Source organism: Rhinolophus ferrumequinum (genome assembly GCF_004115265.2).
Source record: "Rhinolophus ferrumequinum isolate MPI-CBG mRhiFer1 chromosome 15 unlocalized genomic scaffold, mRhiFer1_v1.p scaffold_54_arrow_ctg1_1, whole genome shotgun sequence".
NCBI lineage: Eukaryota > Metazoa > Chordata > Mammalia > Chiroptera > Rhinolophidae > Rhinolophus > Rhinolophus ferrumequinum.
Genome location: NW_022680357.1, coordinates 17,511,653 through 17,522,457, shown reverse-complemented (window position 1 = coordinate 17,522,457; position 10,805 = coordinate 17,511,653). Strand labels below are relative to the sequence as shown.

Sequence of the window (10,805 nt, the reverse complement as noted above, 5' to 3'; positions counted from 1 at the left end):
CTGCCTTACAGACTCGCTGGCATAACGAAGAGCAGGTGATTCCTGCGCTTCTGTTTTCCTTCCCCATTGATCAAATCAAACACACCTCCTAAAAGAGGCCCTCAGGGACCACCCCATCTAAACTAAAACACCTCCTGTGTATTATGTAACACACTGTCCCCTTCCCCGTTTTGTTCTTTGTACGTATCACTACTTCCTGCAGTTGGGTTTTCTTGGGGGGAGGGGGTATATTTTATTTGCTTATTGTCTATCTTCCCACTAGAATGTAAACTCTATGAGAACAGACTGCCTGTCTGGCTTGTTCACCGCTGTAGCCTCGACAATTGGCACATAGAAGAAGCTCGATTTTTTAGTGAACACATAAATAGAAATAATTTGACAACAGACGGATCATACTATGTATTCAACTTTAAATGAAAGGCATTACACTTTATTTTACTTTAACAAAAAGAAACAAAACTGAAATATTCAGAGTTTGGAGTCATTTTTCTATTATGTTTGGATTTTAATCCGTATCTTTGGCCTCCCTGCTAAGAAATGTGAGCGAATTAGCACGCTTAAACTTCACCCACTTACCCATTTTTGTGAGCTATAGTGTGTATATGTTATTGTTTTAAAACATGTATTTTTTTATCGTAATTCCCACACTCAGTCATATATTTAAATCAACTCGTAGTTTTACATTATTTTATACTGAGTTTTTGACCTCTGGAATCAGTTTATTACCCATGGAAGAACTGCGGCATCCAAACTTTAAATAAATGTATTCAGAACTTTCAGAGAATAGAAGAAATAAGCTCCTTCCTTGGGGCCGTGATGAGCGTTTAGGGACAGGCAGTAGCTGCGCGCAGTTTTACTTCTGTCCCTCGCCGCCCCTTCGCCCGCACGTCTGGATGGTTGGACCGCGCGGCCGCAGGGCGCAGTGCCGCCAGGGGCCGCCAGGGGCCGCCACCGCCCGCGGGGCCCGGCCGCGCCGCTCTGCGCGTCGCCTGCGCCGAGCGGGAGAGGAAGCTGCTCCGCAGGGCGCGGCGCAGTGCATCCTGGGTCGGCGTAGCCATGGCGGCTCGTGTCCTTTCCTCCTGTGTCCGCCGACTGCCCGCGGCCTTCGCGTCGCTTCCACGGCTCCCCACGCTGGCCGCTGTCCGGCCGCTCAGCACCACCCTGTGCCCCGCGGGGATCCAGACGCGGCCCGGGGCTCCGCAGCCGGCGTCGCTGCTCGCGCAGGTGACTCGCGGTGACTTTGCCGGGGCTTGACAGGGGTCAGGGCCCGGGCCCGCGGGGGGAGGGGGAGGGTCAGGCCGCGGGGCCGCGCCGGCCGCGGACTTCGGGCTCGCTGTGCCTCCCGCTGCCCGACGGCGCTCGGGGGACCCCAGCCCGGGGGCCGCGCCCCCCCGGGTTCGCGTGCCGGCTGCCGCGTCCCCAGACTTCGGACGCGCCTCGTCACCTCGCTGAGCCTCGGGCTGCACGTGAAATGGGGACGCGCGCTGGGCGCTCCCTGGTGGGGGTGCGGCGAGGTCCGGGGCAGGCGGGGCAGGTGGAGCGCCTCGTGCGGTGCGCGGTAGGGTGTCCAACGCGGGTGGCGGTGAGCGAGGCGCAGTGACCACGGGAGCTGCCGGGATGGATTTCTGCGGGGGACTGACGACGACAGGGCGGCCGGCCGCCTTCCCCAGAGCGGGGCTCTCCTGCCTTCCTCCCCGCGGCGCCTTCCGCCTGTTACTTCTCTTCCTGGGAACAGAACAGGGAACAAGGGGCGTCTTGGCTTGGTTTAACCTAATGAAGCCTCTGAGCCAGAAACCCTCCCGAGGGCAGTGATTTTCAACCCTAGCGGCACATTCAAGACGCCTGGGGTAGCTTAAAGGGGAAAGAATAATTAACCCGCCCGCCCCGCCCCCGCCCAATTCTGATTTACTCTCCGGGATGAGGCCCTGGCGTGGGTTTTTAAGTTCCCCAGGTGACCCGGAAGGCACCAAGATTAAGAACTGTCTTAAGGTGGGACAGATTCCCAAGGTCAAGTTGAGAAACCCCTTTTCATACTCGGGGACTTCGTGGTAACTATGGGCTCCACCTGGACTAATGTTAGAATAAAAAGGATGCCCTGGGCCAGGTGGGGGAGACTCTCTCCACGAGAGGCCCGCATGCCTGTGCTTCAGTCGCCAAGTGATTCTTTTTGCAGCCTGTGTTGAGAGTCACTGACACGTGGATTCATTTGTGGTGCACTGATTGCGCTGTTGCCTGAATCAAAGACTAACAGTCACCTGGAAGTTAGTTAAGCGTTAAAAGAGCAGCCCTGTAGAGCTGCGGGGTGTTTGGTTCCTGAGCCTGACTTCAACATGCAGCAAGAGGCAAAGTGACTGTCCCTATTCTTACGTCACTGATACTCAGACTCGACTGTGCGTATAGATCCCCTGGGTTAAGGAGCAGGTTCTGGGAAGGGCCAAGAGTCTTCATTAACCAGGGGCTGCTGCTGCTGCTGGTCCTGGGACCGTCCAACAACAGCAGGGCGCTCGAAGACGTCCGCCTGCCTCCGTCTGGGTGTCACGGACAGCACAGGACGCCTGTCGTCTCTGTTGACGCAGTGGTTTTGATGGGGTACGCCCAGTTCACCACCTCACAGCCTTCGTGGAAACCTCTTCTTGTCATAGTTAGTGGGTCGGTGCCGTTCCCACATCAGGGTCTCCTTAACCCACTGTCATCGGACAGGAAAGGAGACCGTCAACTTAGAATAGAGCAAGTGCTCCAAAGCTCTGGAGTGCATAGAAATATTCTTTAGAACATCCCTAAAAGTCTTCATCTGCTCTCTTCAGCTTGCTGATTAAACCTGATTTTTTTATTTGGAAGATAAGCGTTGCTTATACAGACGTGTGTATGGGTTGGGTTCATTTGGCACCGGTTTTATTACCATTTTCCATGGGCCTTTGTGAGTCTCCGTGACCTGAGCCCCAACAGCAAAACCTATTTTCCGTGGGAAATGCCCTAAGCACTCCAGACCGCAGATGTAAACTCCGCTCCAGAAGGCAAACAGCCAGGTACAGATAGATCAGGTACGTCCCAGGGAGCAAAGTCGCGACAGCCATTGTTTTCTCTCATTCTTCGTGGCGTCAGGCCCCCTGACGTGCGAGCTGCAGCGCTGGCCACGTTTCCTTGAAGGAAGCCAGTCAAGACGCTGACACCCAGTGGAATATCGAGAGATTGGAGGGGGTCCTCCACTGTGACAAAGCTCAGAAAGGCTGGTGGCAGGAAGGCAAGCCGACCCAGCGGATGCTCTGGTGTATGGTCTCAGTGCTGCCTGAGTACTCAGCACGGTGACGCGGGGACCTAGTTAGAATCAGATGGGATGGCTTCTCTAGCGCCCTAACGGCATTGTGACCGAGGTCCTCAGTCATTTCGTGTTCAACGACCACGTCCCTTCCTGCCTTTGCTCTAGGTTCCAGGCAGCATCTCACAGCTGTGCCGCCAGTACAGCGACGCGCCCCCTCTGACGTTGGAGGCCATCAAGGACCGCGTGCTCTATGTCTTGAAACTCTACGATAAAATCGACCCACAGAAGGTAATCATTGTGGCTTAAATGTTCTCTCTAAATGAGTATTTGATCACATGGTACAACCTTCAAAGGGTCCATTCAGAAGGATGTTCAGTAACCAGTCTCTCTGCTCCCAGCCACCCAGTCCCCCTTCTGGGAGGCAGCCGGTGGAACCAGCTTCCAAAGTTCTCCGTGCGTATGCGAGGAAGTGTACACACATGCACGTACACCTGTGTGGAGTGTGTGCTCTGTGAGCCGTCTCCCACCTGTGTACAAACACGGTGGTTGTTTGTAACTGCTTTTTAACTCAGTGCTTGGGGGTTTTTCTCACAGCGGCATGTAAAAAACTCTGATCATTGAGTCTCTTGGGGTAGGATTTGTTTGTTTGATAGATGACGTTATATTAATTTCAGGTGTACAACACAGTGACCTGGCGTTTGCATATGTTATGACTTGATCACCACAGTAAGCTGGGGTAACATCCATCACCACGCATAGTTACAAAGACTTTTTCTCTTGTGATGAGGACTTTTCAGACCTACTGCCTCAGCCGCTTTCACATATGCAACATGGTATTCACTGTAGCCACCAGGCGGACTTACTCCCCCAGGGGCGTTTGTGCTTGGCGTGGGTTTGTGAAGACTCCGTCCTGGTCAGCTTGAGTGGCAGTCAACACTGTTGGCTGTTCTCGAGGGAGAGGAATGTCCCTTCTGAGGTGTGTCGTTGTCGTCGCTTATACGGCCGCAGGAAAAAGCAACCGCTCATGTCCTTCAGAGCAGGGAGCAAAGGTCTTAATAAAACATGTAAAGGGAAACCCACCACTAGTGACCAGTTCCCCACACGGTGAGGAGAGCTGACACGTAGAGCGCGCCAGGTCTCTGCGGGCACCAGGCAAAGGGATGGCAGTGCTGGCTCCTTCCGTGTAGAATAAATGGAGGTCATGATCAGCATGGCCCCCACTCAGCCACCTTGTGAAGCAGCAGCGCTCCCAGGCTGAGTCCGGTGTTTGCTGTTCCTTTCTTGCAGCTCTCGGTCAATTCCCATTTTATGAAGGACCTGGGCTTGGACAGTTTGGACCAAGTGGAGATTATCATGGCCATGGAAGACGAATTTGGTAAACGCACGGCTGAGCGTGGGGTCCGCACGGATCCTTGGTCTGGGGGGATCACAGGGCCAGGGAGGGTGGGAGTCTGAGCTGGGGTCAGAATCACATGTGTCTTAGAAGCAGGAACCCCACACAGCGTGGTTTCCTGCACACTCCCAAGTTATCCTCGTTTGGGACAGTGAGTTGTGCAGATGAGACCTGGGAAGGCTCCACGTCTCATTTTTGGGGTGAATTGCCGGCAGAGAAACCAAGGGACTTGAGGGCCATCCTGCAGAGCAGAACTGCAATCCAGTTCCCCTCAGCGTATGCTGGCTAGAGGGATGGGACATTAGGGCAGGGTTTTTGGGGGGCTGATGAAAATATTCTAAAATTGGTGCTGGTGCACACGCTTGCAAATATACTAAAAACCACTGGTTTTATACTCTCAATAGGTGAATTTTCTATTACATGGATTATATCTTAACACAAGAACCAAACAGTATACCCAGTACGATACACACATTGTCTAGAACACAACTGGCTCACGGCCTCAAGGGGATTCGAGGTTGCTGGCATCTTCTCATGTACTCGTGGGTGTCACAGAAGTGGTAGGTGCTTTCAGTTCGGAAGGATTTGCTGTTTCTACACTCATGTACTGTTGTCAACTTGCCTTTCAGGGTTTGAAATTCCTGATATAGATGCGGAGAAGTTGATGTGTCCACAAGAAATTGTCGATTACATTGCAGATAAGAAGGACGTGTATGAATAAAGTACCAGGTAAATAACTTGGCTTACAGAGTGACCTTCTCCCATAGAATTAACCTGCCTGGGGTTCTTCAGTAAAGCAGGACTCGGGAAGAAGTGGGAAGTGGAAATGCCTGACAGCTGGGCTCTCGCAGGGGACCCCTTAACGGTCATGTTAAACCTCAGGAGGGTTCAGAGCCCCTCACTCCTGGGTCCTCCCTGGGTGTCACCCCTCCTCAGAGCAGTCTTGTGGGAAATACGGAGCTGGTAGCCCCGCCTGCCATCCAGGAAGTGGGGGTGCCTGGCTTTTCCTTAGGCAGACAGGCCTCCTGGGTGAGAGGACGGACTCGAGTCAGACGCCCGTTTATTCTCAGCTCCGCGGCATCCTGTAGGTCTGGTCATCATGGGCAGGCTGCAGAGCTTCTGTGAGCCTCAGTTTCCTCATATGTCAAATGGGGATAAAGGTAGGGCCTACCTGGGGCTTTTGTGAAGGTCAGATTCAGTAGTCGCTGTGAATCCCTTAATGCAACGCTTGCTGGGAAGTAAGTGTCGGTAAACTCTAGCTCTGGCGCCTTAGGCTCCAGCATCACCAGGTGGAAAGACTTGAAATAGAACGTGTTAGTGCCCGTGACTGCAGCCACGCAGGGGCCTCAGCTCAGCGCGTCAGGTCAAGTCAGCGGCACAGACGCTGACCTGCCCGTGTCTTTGCCAGACCCATCCTCGCCGAGAAGACTCGGAAGACACAGGCGGTGTCTGGCCGTGAGGACGCAGGTCGGCGCTATAGCTGACATTGACAGACTGATTCTGTTCAGACTTGTATTTAAATTGTCTAAGTGTTTTCGCCCTTTGAAAATAAATCTATAAAACCAACCTTTTTCTCCATCTTTAGTTTCTTTAGTGATGTCTGTAAAGTGCTTGTTATACTGACTTCGCTTAATGTTTTTAAAGAGCTGTCTGATCTGTCATTGATACTCGTGTGGATCAAAAACGTGTGACTTCCCCACACTGTATCTGAAATCAGTTTCTCCCATCACGTTCACTATAAGGAATGAGTGTGTTAGTGACAAAAAGACTTTTTGCCTCAAAACATGTTTCCTGTGACACTAGCACACTCGTGGGTTCGTTTCTCCTTCCTGTCCTAAAGCTCTTTCCTCCAGGATGGTCAGTGTGACCTCGTGTCCCTTTGTCAGACATCAGCAGTGCCGGCTCTGCCCCTTGGTCCTTAGCCCTGTGGTGGGTCTTAGGGTTAACGTGCCAGCTGTTGATGAGGGTTACCTTGTACCTGCCATACAGTAGTTCTCTGCTTTTATTGAGCTGTGTGGTTTGTAGGAGGGAGGGAAGCAAGGGCCTGTGATAAGTAGGGAGTTGTGTCACACGTGGTGGGCTGGCTGAGTGACCCTCAGCTGCAGAGTCGTGGGTCAGGCCTGGCATTGGGCGCACTCCCGCCCTGGGCACGGCCGTTGCCAGCAGCTCCTCCCGTGTCACTGCAGGTGTAGCAGGCAGGCGCACTCCCCTCCCTTCAGCAATACGAAGCGTCCGTTGTCACCCGGTGCCGTTTTCTTGAACTCCTAACAAGGTGCTCGTGGGAAACTGCAAAGTGGAGCATCTGGAGGTTGGCACCTTTCTCAGGACGGCATTTACCGCACAGAGCTGTGTGCTTACGAGGCACGGGGGGCCCCACTGGGGAACGAAACAGGCTGCCTGCTGGCAGTGTGTGCCACCTCTGACAGCAGTGTGCCATCATCTAACATCCGGACCAACGGTTCTGCTGTGTGAATCCCCACGGCAGCTGCACATTTCACCCCAAGGTGCATCTGGCTGTTTCTGCCTAAGACCACGAAGCCTAGCAGTACTGCCACCCAAGTGATGGCTTTGCTGGCACCTGAACCACTCACCTGAAGGGGCCCGTTCGCATCGTTCTGCAGCTGTTCCAAGCCCCGAAGGAGCCAGAATAGGAAGAAAATGCAGTCACGCAGACCGTTCCTTGGTGGTGCTGCGTGGGGTCTGCATGTTCACTGACCTCAGAGGCTCTTCTAAGAACTTACTGGAGTGTCCTTTGGGAGACGTGTGTGCCCCTCCGGGCGGGCGGCAGCGGGCCAGGGGCTCCGTTCCGAAGCGTGTGTGAAGGACAGAAGTCTCGTGGCCTCCACAGACGCCTCTGAGGACCTGTACCTGCTGCGGGCGGTTCCCTCTGTGGGAGGGAGGCTGTGAGGCCGGTCGTGACCGGCTTCCAGCCGTCTCCAGGCTGCCACGTCGCCCTTCTCACTGTCCCCCAGACAGCAAGTGTCCTCACTCACTCAGGGACAGTCACGTGCTGACACCATGTGCAGCACGCCACCAGGCAGGCCGAGCCCCACACAGGTAAGGCGTGTGCCTCCACTCCCAGAAGCTACCCCTCCAGTAAGGGACACAGTGGCCCCATGTGATGTGTCACGTGCAGATCTCCAGCAGTGCGGCCACACGGCTGCGACACCATGAACTGAGGAAAGGCCGCTGGAATCGTTGAACCTGAGTCTGATCAGGAGGAAACATCCAGAACATGGGGCTTTAACAAAACCAATGTCATGGGGAAAAAGGACAGAGCAACTATTGTAAATTACAGGAGGCCAGGGACGTGCCAACTTCCAGGGGATGTGAAGCCGAAAAGGACTGGAGAAAGAACACGGAAGACGTTTCGAGGACAAATTGGATTGTTTGTAGGTGATAAGCCAACGTTACGTTTCTTAGGTGTAATAACTGGTAATGGTGGTTGGGCTACTCGTATTCCCAGGAGATACCTACTGAATACGTAGGGATGAAGCATCAAGATTGCAGCTGACTTCCAAATGGTTCAAAGAAAACACAGCAAAATGGTAACTGGTGATGAGGTGACAGGTACACGCATGCATGTGTGTTCACTGCTGTTCTTCCAACTGTCCTCTCTGAAATTTGGGAAAAGGAGAAAATTCAGCACGATCCACATAACAAGAAATACGGTGTATCCAACACTATGAGACTTAAATAGAAACAGTTCTACGCAACGACATGGAAAGATTGTTTTAAGTGAAGATAGATTATAAACAGTATGACCTAATTTCTATAAAACATACCAAGGTGTTAATGGTTAAGATAGATAGAAACTTGGCTTGTTTTTATTAATCAGCATTTTCTAAATTACAAGTACCATGGACTGTGTAATAAAGGAAACATAAACGTACTATTTAAAGTGTGACCACTGGGAGTAGTTGGGCAGAAGCTGAGCATTTGGCTTCGGAAAGGTGTGGGTGGCCCGACAGCCAGGCACAGAGGGCAGAGGATGGATTTGGGCAGAAAGAGCACAGAAGGACCTGGAACATGAGTCGATCGTTCCAGAATGCTGCCGGGGGAGCATGAACTCACGTGCGTGTGCCTGCGGCTGGGGTGCTCAGAGGATGGCCTCAGTCGGGTTGAGGAACTTGTTGGCAGGAGGAGCGACAAGCTTTTCTGCGGGGGGGCGGTGGTCGCTGGTGGCTGCAAACGCTGGGCTGAGGGGCGAGCCTGGTGGGTACTGGGAGAGCCCGTGAGACAATGCAGGTGCACTGGTAAGATGCTCGGAATAAAGATGTAGACGTGTCAGATGAAGGAGAGGGAACCGAGGCTTGCGCTGCTGGTACAGGGTCAGATTTGAAGGGGGATAGAATTTCAGGTGGACACGTGTTGGATTGGTTTTGAGATACCCCAGCAGGTAATGAGCGAGAGGGCGAGGAAGACCCCGGCCTGGAGCCATGGGCTGGAGTGTGAGGTTTGCAAGGCTTGTCCCCAGCTGCCAGGCTCTCCCTGAGGACCCCCTCCCTCTGAGAAGCGACGGAAGTGGGACTGGAACCCTGCACTCGTCGTCGCTCAGTCCAGGGCAGGCATGACATTGGCTGTCACTTCTCTGAGCCGACGTTTCCTCTAATGGACAACGTGGGGGTGACGAGGGAGATGGTGGAGCGGTGACAAGGTGATGCATGTATGTGACACCAGGCCTGGCACGTGGGGAGATGCAGCATAGCTGACGTGACAGGACTGGAAGGCAGCGAGTGCAACACGACCCTCGTGGACAGAGCGCCCAGAGGAGGTGGCCGTGCCTCGGCCAAGGCTGCAGACCCTCAGGAGCCTCGCCGGGCACAGCAAGAGGCCAAGCCCTGCTGGGCGGCCTGCCAGAGCTGCTCCGTCGCCTGCAGTCCCCAGACTCAACGACGTAAGTCAATGACGCGTCTTAGGTGCTAGGATTATCGTTTGTGGAGGGCAGGGGTAGCGGGCCGGTGAGAGCCCTGTCTGGTACTTTACTGGGATTCCTGGGGAGAAGAGAGTTCCCTTTCTCTGGGGGTTGCTAGTCTCGGGGGAGGGTCAGGGGCCTGCAGACCCAACAGGAGCCGCTGCATTGGCCTAAGTATCGTGACCTGGGTTTGTCATTAAGACCCGAGAGTCCTGAGTCACCGACCCCTGGAGCCTGTAGGTCTTAACTGCACTGTGAGAAGGGAGCCCCAGTGATCGGGACGAGAGGACCCTGCCCTCCAGGGGTGCCAGCTCCCTGATAACATCTCTCCTGGAACCACAGCTCCAGCCGGGCATGATAAACCCACGACACGACATAACTCATGAGAAGGCACGGATCGAGACAAGGGGTCGTAACGAAAATCAAGATTAAAAATATATGGGGGAAATTTCTTTAGGGTGAGAGGGAAAAGCCAAGAGTACCAACAATGGAAAAGCTACAAGGGTATTAGAGAAATACAAGACCGGGATAAAGGTTTAAAAACGTAAGGGTTATTGATTGTGAAGAAAGTTCTAGAAGATATTTGGTGTGTGTACTAAGTGATACTACCGAATTGGCATTCATTTTCGTATGATGAGGTCCTTGGTTGTGCTAAAGTCTAACAGCGTCCTTATTTAGAAGCGAGGCGCTAAAGTAGCCAGAGGTGAAGTGTTAATGACGTCTCCATGTCTATCAAATGTTTCAGCAAAATGACGTGTGTACATGTCTAGAGAAGAGAGAAAGCAAATGTGGTTGATATTTTAACAACTGGTGAGCCTAGGTGAAAAGTACAAGGTGGTCATTGTAGCATATTTCAACTTTCTGTAGGTTTGAAAATTTCCAAAACAAAAAAGGGAAAACGAGAGATTAAAATTAGGTAAGGGGAGAGGAGTGAAAATAGAAGCAAGAAACTTGAAAATTGGGAGTTATCAAATGGGGTGAAGAGCATGAAAAGTAGCATCAGGAGAGTGAGACAGGCTACCAGGGCTTCCAAACAAAAGCAGCCTTGACAAGCAAGGAAAAGCCAGAGGTTAACCCTGGCTGGTGGCGCTGGTGGCCCAGGGTCCCGGTGGGAAGCCTCTGCAGCCCCTACATGCGTGGGCTGAACACACGGCCTCCTGGGCCAAAGCAGGAAGAAGTCGCTGCTTCTGGCCCTAATGACTGGCTAATAGGGTCTCAGTCACAGCTGAAAACCACCA

The 10,805-nt window shown here is 53.1% G+C and overlaps 1 protein-coding gene across 1 annotated transcript; it reads left to right on the top strand.

The window, feature by feature from the left end:
• Positions 1-1,015: 1,015 nt before the first annotated feature.
• On the top strand, positions 1,016-6,218 carry NDUFAB1 (NADH:ubiquinone oxidoreductase subunit AB1). Its single transcript, XM_033100994.1, has 5 exons — positions 1,016-1,224; positions 3,425-3,547; positions 4,547-4,634; positions 5,282-5,381; positions 6,061-6,218. Exons 1-4 carry the CDS (start codon positions 1,057-1,059, stop codon positions 5,371-5,373), a joined length of 471 nt encoding a protein of 156 aa, XP_032956885.1. The 5' UTR covers positions 1,016-1,056; the 3' UTR covers positions 5,374-5,381; positions 6,061-6,218.
• The last annotated feature ends 4,587 nt before the right edge of the window (positions 6,219-10,805 follow it).